The sequence below is a fragment of the Sprattus sprattus genome (assembly GCF_963457725.1).
Source record: "Sprattus sprattus genome assembly, chromosome: 18".
Lineage (NCBI taxonomy): Eukaryota > Metazoa > Chordata > Actinopteri > Clupeiformes > Clupeidae > Sprattus > Sprattus sprattus.
This window is the reverse complement of record NC_137916.1, coordinates 15096110-15121494: the sequence shown is the minus strand read 5'-3', so window position 1 is coordinate 15121494 and position 25385 is coordinate 15096110. Positions and strand designations below refer to the sequence as shown.

General features: G+C 42.0%; 1 protein-coding gene across 1 annotated transcript; it reads left to right on the top strand.

Moving 5' to 3' along the window:
• Positions 1-711: 711 nt before the first annotated feature.
• sntb1 (syntrophin, basic 1) lies at positions 712-24192 on the top strand. Its single transcript, XM_080857133.1, has 7 exons — positions 712-1296; positions 7746-7965; positions 10647-10854; positions 16977-17113; positions 17334-17530; positions 23163-23353; positions 23667-24192. The coding sequence occupies exons 1-7, from the start codon at positions 771-773 to the stop codon at positions 23757-23759; spliced, it is 1572 nt and encodes a 523-aa protein (XP_080713259.1). The 5' UTR covers positions 712-770; the 3' UTR covers positions 23760-24192.
• The last annotated feature ends 1193 nt before the right edge of the window (positions 24193-25385 follow it).

Below are 25385 nucleotides of genomic sequence, written 5' to 3'. Positions count from 1 at the left end.
CAGGGGTTTCCCCAAATGCAAGCATGGAGAGAAAGTCTTGTCTCCATTAATAGGAATGCAAACCTGAGTATTCGGACAGTAGTTCCTGTATTTAATTCAACCAGTAGATGGTAGCAACGTCCCTTTTCTCCAAATTAAAAGGTAGCGAGTCCTCAAGCTGTTCATTTAACTATGAGGACTCGAGGAGTTACATGGGACAACTTATGAAAACACCAGTTACCTGAAACTTGGATGAGTAACTGTAACCTACAACAGTCGCATAGTCAAACATTAATGAAGAGTGTCGTAGGTTAGCTTATTTACCTATTCATGACAATCACACATGAATTATGCCAGCAGAATAAACTATTATTCCGGTAAAATGTTTTATTTTGATAGATACATTTTATCATGATATATTTTACTATGTCTGATTAGATATTTGATTCATGGTAGGAAAGAAACAACCAAAATGCTATGTGTGCTTCTTATATAATACTATAAAATTGGCATATGACATGTACTGTGAAAATTTTTAAGACTGTCCCAAGCAACAAGTTGGCCAGCCGACCGCAGAAGGTAGAAGTCTTCAACACCTTCCGACACTGCTTACTCATATGAGAATTGATTGTTAGGGCTCTCCTCCGTAGTTGCTCCACCCTTAAAAAGAAGATATGGAGTGTAAGAGAGCGTAACTCCTCTGAGAAATTGAGTCATCTGAGCTTTCAAAAGTTTGGGTCGAAAGTCCTGTGCGTGTTAAATCACATGGCATTATAAACTATGCTCCAAAGATGGCGGTAGCATTGCCAGTGTCTGGAAACAGAGTGCAAAAAAGTGGATTTTTGGAGGTATTTGTGCGTGATCGGTGGCACAAAGTGTTGGCCAACTTGAACGAGGAAGCTCTGACTTTGAGTTGCGAAGACCTGGGTGAGAAAATTAACTTGAACGGGATCACTAATGGATCCTACGCGACCACCACCAATTACTCGGACTTAACGAACAGTCCGACAACGGGCGTTCGAACGGCTTTCACGGATTTACCGGAACAAGTGCCAGAGGCGATAGCAAACAGAAAAAGGTGCGTCAAAGTGGTCAAACAAGATGTAGGTGGACTTGGAATAAGTATCAAAGGCGGGAAAGAAAATAAAATGCCGATACTCATTAGTAAGATTTTTAAGGGTCTTGCTGCGGACCAAACCCAAGCACTGTACGTGGGGGACGCGATACTGTCCGTGAATGGGGTGAACCTGCGGGACGCTACTCATGACGAAGCGGTTCAAGTGCTCAAACGCGCAGGGAAAGAGGCAACACTAGAAGGTAAGAACAAGAGAATCCACTTGTAAATACCCTTTGTATATGACGTCAGAATACTGGTGTTCTGACCACCTGTTCATGGTCATTAGCTGTCATTAGTGGAGGTATGTGGATCTTGAGGGTGCATTATCCAACTCCCTTTCACATAGCCTGTAAGCTCGGTAATATGTGCTTGGCGAAATATTTCAGTGTAACACTAGATACGCTTTGAAGGAACATTCTCTCGTTAAACCCTCTCAACATTACACAAACTTTCCCTGTGCGACAGTGGATTAACATTATGTTTCGCACAATCCAGTCAAATATTTTCCGCGTAGGGAGAGCATGTGCGATTCCAGTGATTTCCCCCCGCCTCACGCTGAGAAGCTCATGCTGCCCAGTGCTTTCGCAATCAGGGTTTGTAGCCTGTTACTTGTTGTTCCACAATGCACTACGAGAAATTTAAGTGCAGTCATCTCTTGTCGCCACATTGAATGACTTGTAGCATATGGCCCTAGTAGCCTTTTAAAACGTCATGATAAATCCATGTGTGGCACGAATACGAGAATAGTGCCTTATAGGATACCTTCATAAGTTAACTATTAGGCTCTGGCCATAGGCATAGGACAATGACTGTAATGTGCCCTTGGAGAAGGTTACACGTCTACAGCAGCTATGTTGATTAATTACAGAATTCTCATGCCTCTCCAATCTCCCCTCACCTCCTACTAGGACTTTGTGGGGTGGGAGTGGGGTCACCATCTGTGAAGTAAATCTGACCTCAGATGTCTTGACAGATTTGATACCTCAAGGGACGTCTGAATACTTTATTACAAACCATGTTGCTGAAAACCCCACGAACGGCATTAAGTTCCCTAAAAAATGCATCAGATCTTGAAGAGAAAAAAACAGTGGCATGTCTGGTTAGTCAAATTTTGTGATCTGCAGGAGAGTTGAGCCAACACGCTATTTCATTAGTCTGACATGATGATGAGCTCTCCTCTTATGGATATTCGATAGCTCAGGAGACCTATATGTGATCTCAGGAGACCTACATTTATTAAAAACGATGATGTGTGACCCTGTTGAAACACCATAGGAGAAATGTGGTCCATATAGAAATCTGAGCAGCAGGAAATCTAAGCCTTAATTTCACTTTTAACCTCCTTGTTGTTTAGGATCTAAGGAGACACGTTAGTAGATGTTCTTTTCTTATGGGCTGAGACCACTAGGCCGTCTCTAACTGAGCGCAGGTGTGTTTGCATCAGACTTGTCTCAGGAAGTCCTCTTTTGTGTTTTTACAGCTGTTATCCTCATTTGATCATGGGACCAACCCTAGCCTTGGTATGCTTGAAATAAAATAAAATTGGGTGGTGTGAGGCTTGCTGTCACTCAGATTGAAAACTAAAGAATTTGAGCCGTTATTTATAAAGATATCAATCATCTATCCAGTATGAAGTACTCAGTACCCTCAACTAACGCCACTCTGTCTTTCTGGGTTCATTTGAATAGTTCACTCGCATGTTTCATCGCAGCATTTCCTGCCAGTAATTTTGCACATCCTTTTAACTTTCAAGTGAGATCCACACCCACCAGTTTAAAAGGCAAGAGGCCAGAATTCTTCACCACAATAATCCCTCACATTAATGGCTGCCAAATGAGGTTGCCTAAATAACCACCACAAATATGTAGCAATGCTCCTAGACCATCCAAGAAGTCAGAGTGGCCACAGACTAAGATGGAAAGGAAACAGAACGTCAGATGGTGCTCACTGGTCTTTCAGTAGAGCTGCTCTTATACTGCCTGCATGTCCCAGGTAATTCTGAGGCTCTTTGTTTTTTTAAATTTGATTTACAGGCCATCTGAAGTTCAATGTGTGCATCTTTACTGTGTCATATTCTCATCTGTTGTTAGAGATGAAAAGCACGCTTGGCAGTACCTGTTCTCTGAGGCGGTACTTTTTTCCCCCTGCTCTGTGTTCAAAGCTTACCCTACATTTCCTTAATTAGTGACTTTCCACTTACTTACCAATTACTGTCTTTTTTTCCCTTTAGCAAACAAAACCCACCATTCTCCAGCTTCACTTAATGAAGATAATGCTCTCATTGTTTAAGAGAGGTCCACTGAAGTCTGCTTTTGCTGACATTTAATGGTAGCCACAGATTCAAAACCCAATGTGCTAATAGGGATGCAGTTTCTAACAAGGAACTCCATTGTGCAAGGCAAACGTGCACTAAGTATTAGCACCATCCTTTGGTGAGTTTTATTAAATTAAATCTGGATGGGAAGATAACCTTGACTGGAAACACTGCCATCTTCAAGCAAATATAATTATGAGATGAAGGGGGATGCATGCCTCTCAAGTATGTGGGTAATGAATTATTTGTGTGTAGCCTTTAAAGTGTGTAGCACTCTCTCCAGTGTAGGCTGAATTATTTTCTCATGAGAGGAATGGCAACACACAAATCTACTAAATCAGGGGTTGGCAACCTTTACTATCTAAAGAGCAATTCTTTTCTGTCTGGAACAGCAAAAACATTTTGATCAATTTCTTAAAACCTTTGCTCTGCTTTCCACAGCAGTTCCCGAAACCACTCTCTTTTTTCTTTCATCCCCAGCCCGATGCTTTTTAGCAAATTCAGTGTGCTTGTTCTGGAAATGTCTTTCAGTAATTACATTTTTTGTTGTCTCTCTGTAGATGAAATATTCCGTTAAGCCAGCAGTAATGGCGGTGAAAGCAAACAAACACTATTACATTCTGTTTTCCTCCCCAGATTTATTTTTGGGGGGAGGGATTTTGAATCCATAGCTAGTTTAGGAAAACAGTCACTTAGGCCACGGCTTTTGAGTTTGGCAAAATTGTGCCAGGCTGTGATGTAGCATATGACGCACATTTAAAAAAAAAAAAAAAAAAAAAATGGTGTATATGCTACATATTTTTAGAATTGGATGATGTAAGGATGACTTTAGGCCGACAGCAGTGATGGCAAAATGTAAAAAAAACATTACATCACAATCACTAGGAAACCTGGTACACATGCTTCCATCCTCAGCACAAACAAAATCACACCAAAAGGCACAGTGTGTGTTTGTTTCACGGACAAGACACATGGTAGTTATCTGTCTGCTATCTGCAATGCCTCTAGGGGGAACATACTGATGTCATCTAGGTGCATAATTAATGGGAAGTGTTCCCCAAACCACATCATGACTAGGACAACCAGATGCCACAACACGGAAGTGTCCTGTTTCACTGTTAGCACTGTAAGTGGACCAGCAGCTGTATGTTCTCCATTTCCGTTCAAGTCCCAACTCACTGCATTTACAGATCTGGCTGATGTCATAGACTACTCCCTTGGAGGAAGGAATGAGTTGTATAGAGAAAGACCTTGGGAGAAATAAAGTGAAGCCTCCACCACCTATGGAGTTAGAATAGTTTAAAAATTCACAAATAAATGTCATGCAGTTCACTGATGTAAACGCTGTTACATTTACATTACAGGCTAATGAAGGTGCATTTACAAGCTGCTTTGTATTTGTGAACATCCATGCATTTATTTTGTGGATTTTTGACACTTTCACATAAATGTAAATTCGAGGGTATGATTGAATGTGACCACACTGCGTAACATCTGCACAGTGTCCAGTTATGTGGACCACAAAGAGGAATCTATGATAACTTAAAGAGGAATCTGTGTTTCAAAGGCATCTGGTAGCTGCTCACCAAGTGGGAATATAACGAGTTTAGCTTGTTAAACCCCTTGACATACATGATTTAACATGCTTGAACTATGAATATTTGAAAGAACGGTCAATCATCAAACCTGTCATCTCAAGCATGTTGCTTTACCAAAGTAGAGCAGCTGTAGAGGACACTCTAAAGTGCTAGGGAACCATTGGACTAACCCAGCAAAATTTGTTGCTATTTTAATCCAGCCGCTGGGTAATTACGACCAACCCAATGCTAGGTCAACCTAGCCAATCCAAATGGGTAAACAATGCTATTGTAATCCAGCCTCTGGGTAAATTGGACCATGATGTTCAATGCTGGGTTAACCGAATCGAATTTTATTTAACTCAGTTTATTTCACTCAGTCTCTTCAAACCATATGCTAGATCATGTTTAAACACAGTCTGTACAAACTAAACATTTTCACTAAGTTATGTTAAGTCACTCTCCTACTAGCCCAATTTATATGCTAAGTCACTGGACACTACACAAATGTAGTGCAATGTGGTCACATTCAGTTCATACTCTCGAATTTGCATTCATGTGATGAAATTGAAAAAGACATCTGATAGGCTGGAGAGAATGTCCTTTGTGAGTTTGCGAATCAAGCCCTCTCAGAAAAGTAAAAAAAATCCACAAATAAATGTTGGGATGTTCACAAATTAATTAGACTGTAAATAAATGTAACAGCATTTACATTTGTATATCGTGTGACACGTATATGTGAATCAGGAAACATATTTGTGAATTGCGAGACATTTATAAGTAAATCAACTCCATACACCCCTCCGCCCACCCACACACACACACACACACACACACATATGCATACATGCGCACACACAGACACATACACCATGGTTATGTGATCTCACTCTGAAACTATCCAGCAATCATAGAAGGCAGTGCCATAACAAATACAACATGACTGTGACGGCATGGACAGGGATAATCAGAGGACTTCTTTGATGCTGCCATCTCCACAACTGCTGCTATCTCAACAATTACAGTGTCATCAGTAACAAGCATCATTTTTGCTTAGTGGTGTACGCTTACTAAACAGTACATGTGTATAAGCCACACCCTGGCCTGATGTTTGCCTTACCACATTCTTTCGATTGATCGTGCAACAGTTTTAAGCATAGAAATGTATCAGGGGATGACGTCACTTGTCATTTGAAGGGACCTGTATTGCAGTGCAGGGACGAAAAGAATAGCGAAGCCACCACCATAGCACATCAATCGGTTAGTCTTTTTATGTCATTATGTGCATTATTTAGTGCCTTCTTGCATTATCTAATATGATCGATATAAATAGTTAATTTTCAAAAAAATCTAAGAAGTCAGGCTGTTTCATTTCTAAGAAATTCTTGGGAGAAGATAGGACGCTAAAAAAAACTATGTCTGCCGTATTGCTATGACACTGATGCTTGTAGTAAACAAATATATCTTATTTGTTGAGGACCAAAACAATCGCCACAAACAGGTTTTGCAACTCTAAGTGACACACCGGCATGCATGGCCGTGCATGAGTGCTTGGTTAGCTTGAGGTTAACTTGAGGTTGAGTTTAATGATGATCTGCTGGTATTTAAACCAGGTGTTGGCTGTGTGTTGTGTGAAGGGCGGCTGGGTCTTGGTCTTTGGACAGGACTGACCAGTTTCCTGTTGTCACGTGAACCTGATCTAATCTTACTCAGGCTAAACACACATTTATTACCTGGGGGCATGTAGGTTACCAGATAGCACAATGTCAAGTAAGTCCGGGAGAATGATCCAGGATCCGGGAGAATGGTTCAGATGTTTACGTAAGTTCAGGATAGTCCAGTGTAACAGGAATGAAAGTGGACAACTAAACGGAAGCACCTTTATATGTAACATCAACAATCATAAGCAACAAAAATCCTGTAGGCTTGATCTATTAATAGTTTCAAGAACATTTGGAATGTTTTAACATGAATTAAATCTACTTCACATTCCGATTAAAAACTCATTTCCTTTCAGTCTGTTTTAAGTTAACTTTACCGTCTTTACCAGTCTGTTCCCGATGCAAAGACATCTGTACCAGTTTATCACTTGGAAATGTAGGCATGTTATTAAGACTGAACATTGGGTTTTAACCAGAATGAGGCAACCACAACATGGCTAGGCTAATTGGTCTTACAGCTGTGCACTTTCCTTGATTATGAGCCAGGACTCCTACATGGCTGTTGTGTGAAGCCGTTTGTCAGCTTCTTTGCAGATGGTTGGAAATATCGCATCCAGCTTGATATTGAGTAATGCATGACATTTTTCCCCACGTAACCGGGTTGGGTAGATTCACCGAAACCCTCTCTGTAGAGCTGAAGTATAAAGCTGCTCATAGCATTTGTTTAACAGTTATTTGGGACAGTCCATTGCCAAGGTTCTGTGATTTCAGCTGGTGACCAAGGCCACGGAAGGGGTTGAAATATGGAAATACCTGCATCAAAAGTCACTGAAAAATAGGTTTTAACATTTTTGAACAGTCAAAAAACTCTGCTTGTACAAATTTCTTGTCAAGGAGTATATTTGGATGACAAAGCAGTACATGACACACATGCACACACACACACGCACACACGCACACACCTCTCTACATGCCCATACACATAGAGAGGCATTAACATGTTAGACATAAGTCCCTACTTTCCTTTCTTTTCTTCATAGTAATGTTTACAGAAATCGCAGCATCTTCCCCCATTGTTGTCTTTTGCCTTGTTTCAGTGAAGTACATGAGAGAGGCCACCCCTTACGTGAAGAAGGGCTCCCCGGTCTCTGAGATCGGTTGGGAGACCCCGCCTCCAGAGTCTCCACGACTGGGCAGCCCCCACACAGAGTCGCCCAGCCCCACGCCCAGCCTTTCTCTGCAGGGGGACCGCAGGTGCATCCCGCTAAAGATGTGCTACATCACGCGCAGCATGAGCACAGCTGACCCAGAGAACAGGTATGGCCATCGTTGTCGTCTGTTTAATCGCCATGATCTTTGCTGTGTCACTGTAAAAGCGAAGTGATGGGTTTTTTTCTCGCTTTAGCAGTTTGACAGCATTTAAAAATTACAATCAATGCTGTCAGTATAATCATGGTGTATGTTGCAACTTGCAATAACACCTTTTATCATGAAGGCATAGAAAAAATGGTCTGTGTTGTCCCATAAGGAATCGTTCCTATCTCATGCTTTGAGCTCTGTTATTGATGTTGTGGAGCATCCTAATTTATGAAACCAAAACATAAGAAACTGTATGGTGGCAACTATCAGTGGTGGCTGCAGTGTTCAGCTGGTGTATGCCTGTTGGCCGGTTGTGTTTCTAAAAAGGTCTCAAAGTTCACACCCCAGGCGTCTTCATGAACATCATCTAAAATAGCATTCTGGTTACCTGAAGATGAACCTGTGAGGAACTGAGAGGTCTTGTCCCCATACTTCCCCTTTCCCTTCAGATTTACTTGATTGAACGCAGGTTGCCCTTTGTAGTTTTGAATAATAAATAGACACAGCATGATGGGTTATAGTTTTGCACCTGCTTTCTTTGATATATCATTTCACTATTAGCTGCAGGGGGTTCATTATTCTGAAGGCAAACTTTTTTATAACGAGCCACTTAAAATGACAGTCCCAGTAATACTCAACGATGGGATTGGATGGGCTTTTGTTGCATTGTTTTCTTTTAAAAGTGTTTGAAGTTTCACTTTTCAAGCCAAAATTCACCACATCAAAGCTGAAAGTCGGTCCCTGCTGTCCAAAACTGATGGCAGCATACCCAGAATCTGTTTAGACCTTACTGTATACATGGGTTTCTCGGCTACATCATCACTGGTTGCGTGCGCAATCTCGCGGCAGAAAGAAGCAAGATAACGTTGAAGTGGATGAGAAAGCTGTGGAGGAAGGCAACATGACAGGGAGTTGTTGTGTGGTGAACTGCTCTAACAGAGTTGGTAAGATGTTCAGTATACCTAGGAGGAAGCATCCGTTTGCCAGGAAAAATAAAATATCAAATCAAATCAAATATAGAAAAAGGCTCAAACATGTACAAGGTTACGTTTGGGAATATGTTGAGGGTGTGTGCAAGCATTCATGGCAACAGAATAGGGAACGGTAGGCTAAATAAGTAATAAACAATACATTTAAACTGGGCTTTCTGTATTCATTTGTATTAGGGTAGATGGCTTTCTGCCGCGGAATTGCGCGCGCAGCCTTCAATGTTTGTATACAAGAAACCCATGTATAATGAAACAGATCGGTATCTGAATGGGAGGTTAATGATAATGTTACAAAGCCTCTGACGGGTCATGGAGGGTTGAAAATATGTAGCACCACAATGCTTAACCAAGAATGAAGCTGGAATTGTACCACCACACAGGGAAGAAAGTCAGCGGATTAAATCCTCTTTTCATGATCCTGATCAGATTAGACACTGCCCATCACTCCATGGGAGCTCTCAAGTCTTGAAGTTGAAGCAGAAGAGAAGCAGAAGCAGACTGCTGAGAACCATCCAGTTCCCGCTGCTTGTCTGTAGTACGTGCAGAGGGCTGACCAGCGCCGGCCCTGTATCCACCTCCAGTTCTAGTTATGAGGGATTCCTGCTCTCTGGGAAAATCCTGGCCCAAGGCCCACTTCGGCTATATATAGCCACATAGAATGTCATGATACATGCATGCATACACACACACACACACACACACACACACACACACACATGATCACACGCACACATGCAGACACACAGACTAAATGAGATGCACAGTGCTGTTTAACAGGAGGAAAATGGACAGTGATTTTGATATGTTTGTAACTCTTTATTATAAGCTGTATGTTATACTGTGATTTGTCATCCCAGAATTTAAACCACTTAACTTTTTGACAGAGTCCTGTGCAGTACATAGAGAGGATTGTAATCTTTGCAGATCATATGGATATGGACATTTGGATAAACTACAGGAGTGGCTAAACTCTCAGTAATGTTTACTGGAGTGGCCAGAAGTCTGTTTTTTTTTTACCACAAAAGGCAGGGGGATTAACTTCTATAGAGCAGTTTTTCTAAATTTGGCTCATTTCTAATACTCAGGAGAGTTCCCATGTTGGAGCCGTGGATGTCCTTAAAGGGGAAAACTCTTTGGGTCTTTTCCAGGAAGGCTGTCTGTCCCCCAGGCCCCCCTCCCTTCCTTTTCTCTCTCAGACCCAAGCACACTTCATATGGCATCTGGCTTCTGTCTTCCTCTCAGTCAACTCCATTTTTTTTTTTTGGCGTAGAAGAGTGTCTAAATTTACCAGCGGGGAGCACCTGGAGTTGATGTAGCCGAGTGTTGGGTTTAGTTTCGCACTACAAATGATGAATGGCCAGGAGACTTACGATCATTATCACTCTGGCGAGCAGGAGATTGAGCACTCAGACTCGGCTGTGACGCATTCAAAAGCCATGCGAAATGGAGGGCCTTTTCAATAATATTGTTAGTCTTACTGCAGAGGAAAGCAATTGTAAATGATCACAGCTGACTTAGCGTAAAGTTGAAAATACAGGTTCTGATGGTGTAGTTTATTCAGTCCTCAAGTGCATCTTAACTCACAATATAAACAGGATTATCCTGGCTCTTCCGACGTGTTTTCTAAAGAAGTGTTGTTTTTATTGTCAGGCAGTTTGAGCTGCACTCCCCTGATGCCAAGCACACTGTGGTCCTGAGGTGCAAGGACCCCCAGTCTGCGCAGGCCTGGTTCTCCCTCATGCAGTTGACGGCCACCAGCCTCACCAGCAAGGTCTTAGTAGAGGTGAAGGAGCACGTGGGAAGAAGCGGGATCGCCGGGAGCAGAGAGATTTGCCATCTAGGCTGGCTTGCAAGAAAGGTCAGTAGTCTGGACATGTGCAGTGGAACAATTTTGGCCTTTTTCTTATGGAAATGTTTGCAGTCTTGAGAGACGGCAGCTCCACATTAGAATTTTCAGGTCTGGAGCAACAAAAGAGTCTGGTTCTGTAGAGAAACTTTGGAATTTTATGAACTGAATAAGTGTCTCACTCCTAGGCCTACATGTATTTATTGTGGAAAAACTAGACGTGCCGCATAGCGGTGCACAATATGCCTGCCGCATAAAGTAAGTATTAAGTGAAACTAGAAAAGACACTAGAAAAGTATTGAGTATATTAAAAAGCAGAATAACATATATATATATATATATATATATATATATATATATATATATATATATATATATGTATATATATATATATTAGGGCTGGGCAACGATTACAACTTGTTATCGCGATTTTAATCGCATGATTTCCTTGATTTAAGCACGATTAATCGCATATGTATACGCAAAATCCGATAATAATTTAAAAGTAGTGTATAGCGCACTTTTATTGTAAATGTTCTGCCATATGAACGAAAGTGCCATAACATTTGTTGTGCAAACACTTTAACATCAGCAGGTAAATAAAATATTCAGTGTAAATCTCAACTTAAAAAATGTAATCAAAGCAAATACAAAATTAAAACTCATTGCCACTGCCAGGACATTAATGTTATCCTTTTCGTTATGAAAAAAAAAAAAAAACTGGCCACAAAATCCTGAGCCACAATCATATCATTTAAACAGGCAATTTCTGAGGTAACAGCAGAAACATTTTACTTTGATCAGGGAGCTGCATAACCAGTCTATATCAGCATTTTTATATAGTAGCAGTTACTACTAAAGAAGTATTACTTGTTTAAACTTGTATTATATTAGCAATATTCCTATTATAAAAGTAAACATACATCTCATGTTGCCGTTCTGTATGCTGAGTATATTGATTATATATTGATTTAACATAAATTACATAAATACCTTGTGCATGTGTGTATTTATTTCTCCTATCTGTTCTGTTTAATGTTATTTTCATATGAAATCCCATGTTTATTATCATAATTATTCATTAGTATTCATAAGTATGCAGTGTCATCACTACATCTCTGAGGATTATAACAAGCCAAACCATTCGAAAATCGGTTGAAAATTGAGCAAGTTATGGTTAATTAAAATGTACCACTACCAACACAATGCTTTGGGTGAGCGAGCTGACTGTGGCAAGATGGCTGCCATGTGCGGACGTTCGACTCCGTTGGCCGGCAACGCGGAGAAGACATCTAGTCTTTGGTTAATCCGTTTCTGGTTTTGCAGCAGACTTTTACAAAATAAAAGCCTTGAAGCATATTAATAAAACCTGTGTTAACGTGCGATAAAAAATATTGTATTAATATTCGGCGTTAAATAATGTATAAATTAACGCAATAATAATCCATAATTGCCCATAATTGCCCAGCCCTAATTTATATATACTGTATATATATATATAAATATATATATCTGTTTTCTTATCTGTTTTCTTATATACTCAATACTTTTGAGAATGAGAATACTCTGGTTAACGTTGGATGTGTCAGTCTTAACAGGGTCTAATTACTCGATTATTAAATTACTAACTGCTAAAAAGGAATTGAGTATATTAAAAAACAGAATAACATATATATATATACTGTATATTGGATATGTCAGTCTTTACAGGGTTAAATTACTCGATTATTAAATAAAATAATAAAAAAACAGAATAACATATGATATATATGGAAATATATATATTATATATATGTTGAAATAGTAGTTACAATTTCAATGTTATTTTTACAGTACCTTTTTCAAAATTGGCAAAGTAACCACATGAAGGCAGCCATTTTGGCTATAGCTTTCAAAGGCCCACTACTGCCTACATCGCATCTACATTGCATGGATAATCCGCCAGACGGCAGAACACATCAGATTGCATACAACAGGTTTTTCAGGAAAGTATTGATCATGATGACTTAGACATTTCAAAAACTCATGTATCAAATATGATACAGCAGGCGTTAAAGGGTTAAGTAAAACAAAAATGCTATATGTAGGGTTAACAGAAGAGGGTGCGTTTAAACTAATATTGGTAAAATTTATATGAGGAGGCTTACACCAATATGGGAGTGTCAAATAAAGTCAAAAGTAGCCGCTGTTTTGGCTAAACGGATACATCATATGGCCTCTAGTCCCAAGAACTGATAAATACTCCGACCTTGAGATGTAATGGTTAAGCCATATTTCATCGTTCTGTAAAGACAGTGAATAGTAATGTACTGTTACCTCCCCACATTTTGCAAACTTTTTTCCCCAAGTAGTGAAAGATTGAATGATTTTGTAAATTAAACACATTTTGAAGATGGACCAAACCACGTCAAAGGAATAGATGAAAACCGATGTAACTTTTTGTAGCAACATCTTATGACTGGTTAGTTTGAAACTGGATAAATAGCTTCTGTATGCCATTATTAATGATTCTACAAAATTCCATTAAGATTGGCCATTCACATAAGCATGTAGTATCTGCTGAATTTTGATTGGCCGTTGTTAGTGATGGAAATTGATATAGTCATATAATTACCATTGCATACATGAATGCTCTTGTGTGTGTGGGTGCCATGTGTACTCACAGTCTGTCCCCCACCCTCACCCATGGCCTATGCTAAACGGAACCTCTCTAGACATCCCCTCCCTATTCATGGCCTATGTAATACACATACCAGGACCTTAGGTAAGCATGTTCCGGAACATTCCGTGGGGGGCTGGTGGTCACCTCACCTCCCCTCCCACTCCCACCCCCCATTTGCCCAACTTGGCCTATCACCCAAAGGTATCCCATGATTAACCAGTACCTAAACAGTAACACACACCCCCATTTTGACCTGTGACCTCCCATAGCTGACCTTATAAAAAGTCATACTGTACATCGACATTCAGTCTTTACCCTGTCTACATGATTTGGAATTGACTCCCTGCAGGCGTACGTGAGGAATAAACACCAAGATCTTTGATTCACCTCGTGGTTCCATTGTCTAAAGTTTATTGTTGGATTCAGAGCTATCATTAGCTTTTTTGTTAAGCAGGCCAAATGGAAGTGTAGGAGATGTAGCAAAGTGTATCAAAGTGTATGCAAATACATGTTCCTGAAATATTGAAATGTGTCAGTTGCAGTGGCCTTTTTGGACAAAATAATATCAATAATTGGTGTGCATCCAAAGAATGTAGCCAATTATAAGCATTCCAAATATCAAAACTTAAGTTTTAAGCCATTCTTCAAATTTAACAGTAGCAGGGCCCCCTACAGCCAAATTCCCCCCCCCTACAAACAATTCCAAAAATGTTTGTAGCGATGCATTTGTCAAATTTCAGACAAGACATAAATCACAAGACGTAGTTAAGTGGTAGTTTTACACACTGAATATTATTCACAAAGTGGCGCTATTCCACAAATGAACTGTAGTGAGTTAGAGTAATGCACCTCCTTGAATTACACTTTGTATATTCAGTTTCATTATTATTATTATTATTGACTTGGGGGCGATACTCCACAAATGAGTCATGAAATGTGCTGGGGTCATGCGCTTCCTAGAGGCCAACTGGCTGTAAAGATTTAATCATTTTTGACGAAATGGTTGACGAACTATTGCCCAAAAAGTATTAGCACTAAAACGAAGGGACAAACCCCCTTAGGGAGAGAAACTTATATTCCGTATCAGCCACGTGGGACTACAGTCATGCCAAGTTTGATGTAGATTGGTGAAGTCTAAGTAAATGATATCAACCAAAAAAAGGAAAAAAGACTTTATTACCACCCGGCAGAGCAGTGGCAGTCAGACAGACTTGACTTGCGCACACACACACACACACACACACACACACACACCCTTCACGCACATAGATCTCTGGTAGGCACTCTAATCCTCTGGAGGACTCCATCTTGAATGCCTGTCTTAATGAAAAGTCTTTACTTTGATCTGAAGGACAGGCCCCAGCTGTGTTCAAAAGCAGCCTCTACGGTCACTCAGGAGGTGCATTTGAATATGGGAATGGCTCTTACACATGCTTGTGTGCATGTGTTTGTTTGTGCTTGGCATGTTTGTTTTATTCAGCCTTGTGATGCTAAAAGCTCTGCCTGGGCTTTGAACAATAATCACCCTCTTCACGGAGACCATCTCACTCCTATAAAGACAGAGTTTCCATAGCAGTGTATTTTTCCTCAAAAATTCAGATTTTTTAAATATCCAGCAGCAATCGATGACCATGATGACTCCCTCTCTCGGCCTAACTGTGGTGGATTTTTCCCTGCTCAAGGCAGGCTTTCGTGGGCCTCATTAGGACTCTCTCTGACATGGAGGGCTGGTACATGTGTGGCTGTGGGCAGTTCTGAGTGCACACTGACTTTAATGAAGGCCTCTTTCGCCCCCCCTTTCCCGTCTCTGGTTACCAACTGGCCCAGCTTTCCACCTCCAGCTCTCAGGGCAGGGAAGGGCCAGCAGAATGTGGAGGGCCCCTGGATCAGCAGCCCACCTCCCCATTATGCGCCGGGGCCAAGACCCTTTCAACAAGGCCCTGTTTGTAGCCCAGCCGGGCTATTCTGCCTGCCTCCGGCTCTTGGCCCAGTCTGCAGTCTCCTTTTTTGAGGGGCTTTGATGGCAAACAGACCCTCTCAAGTTCCCAATGGCAATTCGATCAGCTCTCACAGGGCACGAAGGAGAAAAGGCTTCAGTTCATGTGACCGCCAGCTGAAATGTTGTCATTAATGCAGAAGAAAAGAATAGTGAGATCCCTTTTTAGCTCGCATTCAAAAAAGGACTGACAAAGTTGGTATGGGGATGTGATGGGAAGTGGCTGTCCCTGACATTGTGGGAATTCTGAGGCCAGCATGTTTTGGTTGTGGGGATCCGCAACTTAACTGCCATCATCTGAGTTTGTAATTAGGGTTTATGTGCGCAATGTGTTCCGTAAGTTACTCTCGGAAACATAATTTGAAAGCCTGCATACTGTAACGGTGGACTGTACCTAGGGGGGAAATTCATTGTCATAAGTATGCGCTTCAATTACTGAGACGCTCTTGGTTAGATGGATTTGCCTCTCGGGGTCTGGGCGTCATGTTTCCTCGTGTTGTGTTCCTATGTGGTGAGACTTTTGGTCCCGTAGCAGAAATTTGTTGAGTCTGCTTCCAGTGCAGTTTCTAAAAATACGACTTCATAAAAAAGGACCCAGAAGATTGCTCGCAAGGACTACTCCTCCTCAACCCCCAGAAATCTAATGATTTATCTGATGGCAATTCTTACGTAATTTTCTGCATATTATGGTCTATAAAGGGAATAAGAAATGCGTGCATAGCACATTCTGTTCCACTGAATCATACATTGCCTTTAGGAATTAGCATTGACCATGTGTGTTGTATACAGTACAGTGGGTTGCAGGATCACTGTGTATGTGAACTGATGCGTTCAGGATCCCCGTGTTTGTCAAGTTTCATATGCGCCATTATTTCATATGCGCCATTTGAAGCCTGTTCGTTGTGACAGGGAAGTTGGGAGCAATGGAGCCTGCTCTGATGGTGCTGATGATGTGTGTACACATACACTCACACATTCTCCCTTTCTTTCTCTCTCTCTCTCTCTCTCTCACTCACACACACACACACACACACTCACACATTCTCCCTTTCTTTCTTTCTCTTTCTTTCCCTCTTTCTCTCTCACACACACATTCTCTACCTTTCTGTCTCTCTCTCTCTCACACTCACTCACTCACTCACTCACTCACTCACTCACTCCCGTTCTCTCTCTCTGTCTGTCTGTCTGTCTGTCTGTCTGTCTGTCTGTCTCTCTCTCTCTCTCTCTGTCTCTCTGTCTCCCTCTCTTACACTCTCGCAACTCGCATACAGAATATGTACATTCACATGAACACGTACACTGACACTCACTCACCTAGACATACAAACTCTGTATCTAACATGCACATTTACACACACACACACACACACACACACACACACTCACAAATACATGTTTACCCTTACCCTTATACATATACATGTTTACACAAACACTCACACATACTCACAGAAATATGTTTGTATTTGTTTCCAGACAGAGAATGAGAAGCAGCACTGGAAGCCTGTACTAGTGGTTTTAACAGAGAAGGACTTGCTGCTGTATGATACTATGCCACGCATGAAGGACGCCTGGCTCACCCCAGTTCACACTTACCCTCTACTTGCCACACGGTATGTTATTATAAACACACACACACACACACACACACACCTGACTGGGAAATACAAACAAATTGGGTCAATCACACAGTATTCTAAAGATGGAAAATCCAGGAAGTAACTCCTGTGTTGAGAGTTAAAATGATGGATGATTTGGTAGGTGGCAGTCACAGTGGCCTTTGAACCATCTGTAGCTAGGAGTCTGCTTCTGATTGGTCCTGTCTGCCTCTAGGCTGGTGCACTCAGGCCCAGACAAGGGCTCTCCTCAGCAGGGTCTGGAGCTGGCGTTTGCCACGCGCACGGGCACTCGGCTGGGCATCGAGACCCACCTCTTCCGCACAGAGACCTGCAAGGACCTGTCGCTGTGGACACGGCACATCGTTAACGGCTGCCACAGTGCTGCGGAGATGATCAAAGAGGTCTCTACCAGTGAGTGAGAACAAACACACACTCACACACAAATTCACATACATGCATACTAACTTTCTAGTGAATACTGTAAATGTGGTATTTTAGAGATACCATTGGACACCTGGATTAGTTTAAATATTTGTGACTTGCCCAATTTCAAGACATGGTATTTGGACAATTCTGGCATTTTGGACATTTTATGGGCTTGCAGAAGCTGTGCAGAAATGTCTCTAAAGGCAAACTATTTCACTATATCAGGTGCAGTTATATTTCTTTGAAAGAAAAACCCACTCAACAGTTTCCATCTGTGTCTGAAAAAAGGCAATAAAATGTCCTTTAATTTGGCCATTTGGAATTTCTTTGGGCTAAGGTATTACAAGGATAATTAGAAACTGAATGTGTTTTATATGAAGAAAAATGGTTTGCAATTTTTATGTGCTTTTCTAGTGATAGGATCTTTCACCTCTTTAGTGGTTTATGTTGGTGAAAGACAAGCTTTTTCTCATCAGTTAGTTCCGCCCACACCAAAACCCAACAACCCACACACACTTTGTCTTGTGCACTTTGTTGCATTTTACAAAAACATACAACAGAAACTGAAACCTCATAGAAAACTAAAACTCACTGACTAGATGTTTACAACAATTTGAATGGTTTTGCAGACGACAACTGCCGATCTCCCTCCTCTTTGTGTTTGTGTGCGAGTGCATAGTTGGGGACTAAGTCAGATAAATATTTCCAGTTGTTGTTCTCGGACTCCCATCTGGGCCAGATGCTCCTCTGTGGTCCACCAGTGGGCCTCCTGCTCTTTCTGGCAGACGTTGTTCTGTCCAGAAGGACAGTGTTAGCAGCTGGACATCAGGCTAGTACCAACATTTTTCACTAGCCCACTTGGAACGCATAAAACCTGCTGCTGTTTTTGGAGCAACCTTGTGTGGTCTCTTGGCATTAGGCACAGGGGCACGTGTGCAAAAGCACCATGGGAAATCCCCTGCAAGAGCAGCCTGTCAGACGCACTGATAAGCAAATGCTCTGTAATTGCAAAGTATTTTTGAAGTGATCAGAATCACTCCCATTACTCTGGCTTATCACTTCCTCTGGGACGCTCTCAGACTAAATCAAAGTTGAGATTTAAGAGCTGGAAAGGGAAGCAGGCATCATTGTCAAGGTGCAGTCTTTTGAAAGTGCTGAGGTGAATCAGAGGTCACTGGAAAAAAAGACTTGAACAGTTTGAGAATGAGAATGACCATCATTCAGGATAAGCTCAATAGATTATCTGACGTGTTTGGCATCAGTATGACCGTGTGCATAGTGTCCATGTTGAGGTTTTAACCAAGGCATTCAGTGCCAACCAAGGCATGCTGTCTGAGATTTTTAGAACCACATGGTGATAACTATGGTCAACATTAGTGTAGCATTGATGGTGAGTTCATTTTTTAATCACTTAACAAATCATGGCTTTATTTAACTAGACGTAACGCAAAGCATTACAAAATATGACCGCCGAACTGTTCAGTAGGTTTTGGCACAGAATGAGTCATGGTTGTCAGTGTGTTTGTGTGTTTTTATGTGTTTTGTGTGTGTAAATTGGTTTGTGTTTCATTTTTATGTATTAAAGGAATTATTTGTGCATGCGTACATATGTCTACTGTGTGTGTATGTGTGCATACTAATGTCTACTGTGTATCTGTTGCAGTTTTGACCATGCATTAGGGTGCAGTTTTGACCATGTCAGCCAGAGATACCTGCAATTACATCACCTCATGTTTGCTTTTTCATTTTTAAGTAGGTGGCGCTATACATAAAATGAGTGGTTATGGGATGGGTTGACATGGCCCCTTTAGACAAACATACAAAAAACATGTGGCCCTCCTAAGCCCTACAGTTCTCGGGATATTCGTAGAAAACTGTGTCAGGCCACCTACAGGCCAGTTGGTGTACAGTCACATAAAAAAAAATATTGTATGGCCCCCCATGGACAAAATTGCACGAAACTTGGCATGCATTCAGAGGGTCTCATAATGATCCACCACTTTCAATTTCGTGCACTTTCGACAATATATGCATAAGTTATAAGTGACTGGATTTGTGAAGAGTGCATAGTTTGAGGGTCTGCCACGCCCACACCCAAACTTTGTAGAAGACTCTCATAACTTTTAATTCCCGATTGCTGAAGAGTAACCTGACCACGTTTGAAGGCATTACCATTAAATCTGTAGGAGTAGTTCAATCACATGCGAGGTGTGGAAACAAAGTGAAGTTTCCAACCACCAACAGGTGGCGCTAGGTGATATCAGTCAGGCATATGCACGCGTTCGGGCCGGATCCAGCGTCCACCCTAAGACATTGTCTCTGGATCAAACAATGTACGCAACAGTTATAAGAGACTTGTGTTTTGTGGCAAGCACTAACAAGTTGGCAAAGTTTGAGGGTCTGCCACGCCCACACCTTCCGACTAATGAGAAAATCCAATATAACTTTTAGTCGCCCATGGCTGAAGAGTAGCCGGACCACATTTCAAGGCGTTACCATTAAAGCTGTCGGAGGAGTTTGATCAGATGCGAGGTGTGCAAACGCCGTCAAAACGCATCTTCCACTCAAAATGGCCGACTTCCTGTGGACCTGCCACCATGGCGTCGAGATACTTTTTGGTGCGTCCAAGCATGATGAAGACGTGTACTGAATTCAGTAGGTTTTTTTGCAATGTTCTAGGGGCGCTACAGAGCCATTTTGCTCCATCCATGGACAAATTTGGTAATTTTTCGAGCACTTTGACATATATTCAATTAAAACACCTCATTTTTGCTTTTTAATTTTTAACTAGGTGGTGCTATACATGTAACGATTGGTTATGGTATGGGTGGACATGGCCCCTTGACACAAACATACAAGAACAATTTTTACGGTCCTCGGAATATTCGAAAAAAACTGTGTCGCGCCACCTACAGGCCAGTTGGTGTATAATCATATAAATCAATTTATTGCATGCCCCCCCCCCGTGAACGGAATTCAACGAAACTTAACGTGCAGTCAGAAGGTGTCATAATGATCCCACACCTCCGATTTCGTGCAGTTCTGACCTTGTCAACTTACAATTAAAATGTTTTACAACACTCCATTTTTGCTTTTTTATTTGTAACTAGGTGGCGCTATACATGAAATAAGTGGTAGTGGAATGGTTGACGTGGCCTCTAAAGACCAACATACAAAAAAAATGTGGTCCTCCTAAGCCCTACGGTTTTCGACTTATTCACAGAAAACTGAATCGCCCCACCCTCTCTAAAAGGGCTCCAGTCCGACGGGGGTGCAAAGGATCAAAACGAAAATCAATGGTTCCACACTAATCTAGTGGGGCTACATGCCCACCAAATTTCGTGCACCCGGGTGTTTCAGTGTCCCGGGAATCGTTGACAGAAAATCGTCCGGCTGAAAAAAACAAAAACGACTAAACCTATATGACCGCCGCAGCGCTCTCGCGCAGCGGTCATAATTAACGTCATTGTGTGGCATTAGATGTTGGATTGATGTGGTCGTGATGTGAAGGCATCCTCGTGTTCTTTGAGACAAACGTTTTATTAATGGAAGCACAATGTGTTCCTAGAAAATGTTCAAGGTAAAAGCTATGGGCCAGCACCATATATGGGCTCAGTGGGAAAGGGCACATTTGGCACTGGGCTTGTAATTCCATTACCTGTGTTTTGATTTCCTGCGTGAGCTACTGCTATCAGTTAGAACTAGAGCGCTCTGTCTGGCTCTTCCAAAAAAGGACATTTTCAAAACTGGACTCGCTTGGTTACTGCAGTTTTTCCAGGCAAAATCAGTGTTCCTTTGTAATGAATAGTGTTTTGTGTACATTCATATAAACACACAGCATATAGCATATACAGTCAATGTATTCACCAGTTACTGTGAAAGCATTTCTTTGGCATTCTTGGTTGGCATATATGCCATGGACAAACTTAGTGCCATTTAGTGCCTCAGCGGTGGCCCTGGACTCCGAGGATGGCCACCCTGTATCTCTGACAAAAGGGCCTCTTTACCGTGTTTCCTTGGTGCACATACATGCTCTGCAGCAATGCTACTCTGAGGGTTTAGGCATGTACATGAAATGTGGACATAAAATTGGTGGTAACAGACAGGCATGCCGTAAATGTCATTTGGTGTAAATATCCTGGCGTCAGCGCTAGGGAGGGCCAGGGGTCCCAGCGACCAAACCTGATCTGGCCCTTGCCTGTGCAGCTTTCTCCGTCTAGGGTTGAATGGAGGCTCTCTGTGTGTGTAGTGTGTGTGTGTGTGTGTGTGTGTGTGTGTGTCATAAACATAAATACTGTGAGGTTGCAGCTGAAGGGGTGCAGTAGGGTGACAACCCTCCTCAGGCAAAATAGCAACAAGTCTCGCTGTGAATCATAATGCACAGGGTTGGTTAGTTATATTGACTTACAAAGAAGAACAGTGTCATTTTTTATTTGATCATACATTAAAATATGGATTTTTGTGCGACAATCCAAGAACTGTCGTTTGGATGTTTGAATTCTAGTCTTCAAGGGCTGTTTTTTTTATTTCTGGAGTTTGAAGCAGCATTAAACCTCAGCCAGTCATCTGGATTTCCTTTGAAAAGTTTTCTTCACAAAAGAATTTCCCTTTCGACAGCTCACGTCATTATGTATGCATATGACTGTAGATACCAGGGGGACTCTCTACAAAAGCTGACGTGAGCTCACAGAGCTGTGTGATCTGGTGAATAACTGGTGAGGAGAGAGGAGAGAGAGCTGCCGCGGTCCATAATGGGCCGTGCCACCCAAACCATGCAATCAGTGGGTCAGAGAGCAATTGGCAGAGCTTTTCTGGAGCAAACGGTAGCCACAGCAGAAGTGGCTCGCTGGCACCCTCACAATGGAGCCGCTACAACCTGCTCTCAGCACTGAGATCATGTTTGACGCGACACGGAGCTTGGTAATTGATAGCATGGGAATTGGGGGATGTTGGACTCGGTAGCCTGCAGAATTGAACGGGGCCTGTGTCCAGGTGATGGAGCTACAGCTCGTCAGTGAATGGTGGGGATAAATGCCTTTCAATAGATGTTTTCGAGGGGATTCAAAGAATCACTTGTTATAGGATTTGTGATCATTACTTTATCAGTACACAATTGTGGTACTTAACCCTAGGTTCACATCTGATAATATCTCAAGAGTTGATATTGCTGAAGCTGGCTTTTGGAGAGCTGAAGACACCGTGACCTGAACTAGCTGATGTAAGGAAGTGCCCTACTGATAGCGGCAGCGGGCATATGTAGCTGTGTGAGAGACAGCATGCAATGTTACCCACAGTTCCTGGAGATAAACCTGAGCGCTTTAGTTAACGTTTATCAGCGAGGTTTATAATACCTGCAGGGTCTGCTGTGTTCTCAACTCTCGCTTCAAATGTACTTTAAAAGAGTAATATGACCAAAAGCCAGTATTAAAGTTCGTAAAATGTCCAAAATGACCATCTGTGACCAAACCATTTTCCGTGTTAGTTAATTTGATGTTTAAAAAAAAAAAAAAAAAGATCTAAAGGGTTTCTTTTTTTAAGCAGTGTGCATAATTTCAAGAACTCTTGTCATTATACAGAATCAGTGTTTGCGTTAAAGTGCGTTTGTGACCTCACACAGGCTGCCTGTATCAGGGGATGGACTGCAGGCTGATTATCCACTATGAGAAGGGCTTCTCAGTGGTGTCTGAGGCGGAGGACGACTCTGTCCCCAAGCCACTCCTCAGCTACCCCTTCGAGTGTCTCCGAATGTCCTCAGACGACGGGGTGAGGAAGCTCCTGCTGGATTTCGGCGGAAGGGAGGGTGAAGTGGTGAGTGGCTACACATGACTGAGTTCTAATACAGCCTCATAGTAAAACATAACACTATCATTACATACATTCCTCAGACATTGTTTAAACATGGAGGAACAAAACAGGTAGTCCACCGGTTGCTTCATTTGTAGCTTGTCTCCAATTACAATCACAATCCAATCTTGTGGCATCATATTTCATCAGAGAGTGATAAGAGTGTGAGAGCTGTGCTTGGACAAAGATATCACTCCAACAGGTGTTTGTGTTATTTATGTGTCTGTGTTTCTTCTGTGCATGTAACCTTCCTCCATCTGTTTTCTCCTTTCCAAAGCAACTGGACCTGCACTCCTGCCCCAAGCCCATCGTCTTCATCCTGCACTCCTTCCTGTCGGCTAAAATAGCCCGACTGGGCCTGCTGGCCTGACCAGGCGGAGCCTCGCTGCGGCATAGACTCATTCATTCCAAAGGGCACACAGGACAGCCAGGACCAGACAGGACTGAAGCACTGACTCAAACTGAGCGATCACAGACCAGACACACTGACACAGGACTCCAGAGGGTCCAAAGATGAGCCCACTCTGAAATACAAAGGATCAAATCACCTCCGACTGACTGTTGCAATTTTTTTTTTGTGATTCAAAGCTGTGTGATGTTAACTGCAATGAAACACAATGACATGAGAAATGATTATTATTATTATTGAAATGACGCACTGTTTAGAGGAAAACACTAAATTATCATGTCTAACCTAAAAAAATAACTGCTGGAAGTCATTTAGAATCCATTCCAAGCTAAATCCTCTGGCAAACGTCAGTGTATTGGCTCTTGATATTAACCATATTTTAATCGTTGGGAGGGATGTGACACCTGTCAGTAGACAAAGAAGAAATCTTGTCCTTCAGTACATCTTCGGCAGCTAAGGTGAATTGGAGAACATTGTTTTATTGACTGATGATGCACATAAATGACATGTTTTAACAGAGGGCTGTTTTAATGCGTTTGTCTCATTTCACTGTCCTAGAAGGAAGTAGAACACTTGTCCATGTCCAAAATGAACATCAGCCTCTTTTTTCTTTGACTGGTTGTGTTTCCGTCTTACTTTATTGAAATATCAACCTCTGAATTCTTTCTTCTTTCATTTGACATTCTCCTGTGTTCCTGAGTTGTGCCCCAGCTGACTGTTATAGAACCCCCATTGTTCATCTGCTTCAGTGGTCCAGCAGAGTTTAAGTTCTTGGATGGCATACACCTCAATTCCTGTAGAAAACACACTTACTGTTTCACAGCTCACACAGTCTGGCGAAGCACACAACACGCCAATGCACAATATCCACGGTGCCGTACCCCGGTGTGAACGGTTCACATGTTTAGTCTCATGGATATTCATGCCAGCTGAGGCGCATCGAGTCATTGTTTATGGCTAACGGTTCAGTGCTCTTGGTTGTATTTCAGCATAGGTGGCGCACACAAAAAGGGGAATTGATGGACTGAATGTCGACTCCTACATAAAAAAAAGATCCAGAGTTGGAGAGTTGCCAAGTTAAGCAGTAATTAGAGTGTGCGGTTCCCAGGGGAGCCCTCCGCGAAGTTATGTATTTGTGGGGAGACGAGGGGCACTGCTGTGGGCCCGCTGGTCACAGTCTGTCCTGTATGTTTTGCTAACCTCCACTAGACTTTACCAGGCTATGAATCCACCCCCTTCCTTCAGTGTGCATGCACACACATAACTGTAGTAGGGTTAACAGTCAGACGTATCTAACTTTTAGTTGTGACCAGTTCAAAACCTTCCTGAAGATTTGATTAAGTTCCATAACACAACTTAACTTACTTCCCGGAAAACAATTAAGGAATGGAGTATTTTGTATCCAGGCTTCCAGCATAAGAATGAGGGCACAGGAGATTCTGTTCAGATACCCACAGCTGAGCCCCCAAGCATTAGCTGAGGCCACTGCCATCATCGTCATTAGATGCTAAAAGTGTTGTATTCCAAATGAAAAGTGTGACGTTGGTTAAAAACGACATTATAAAACCTGAGGTGCAAGTAGGTGTA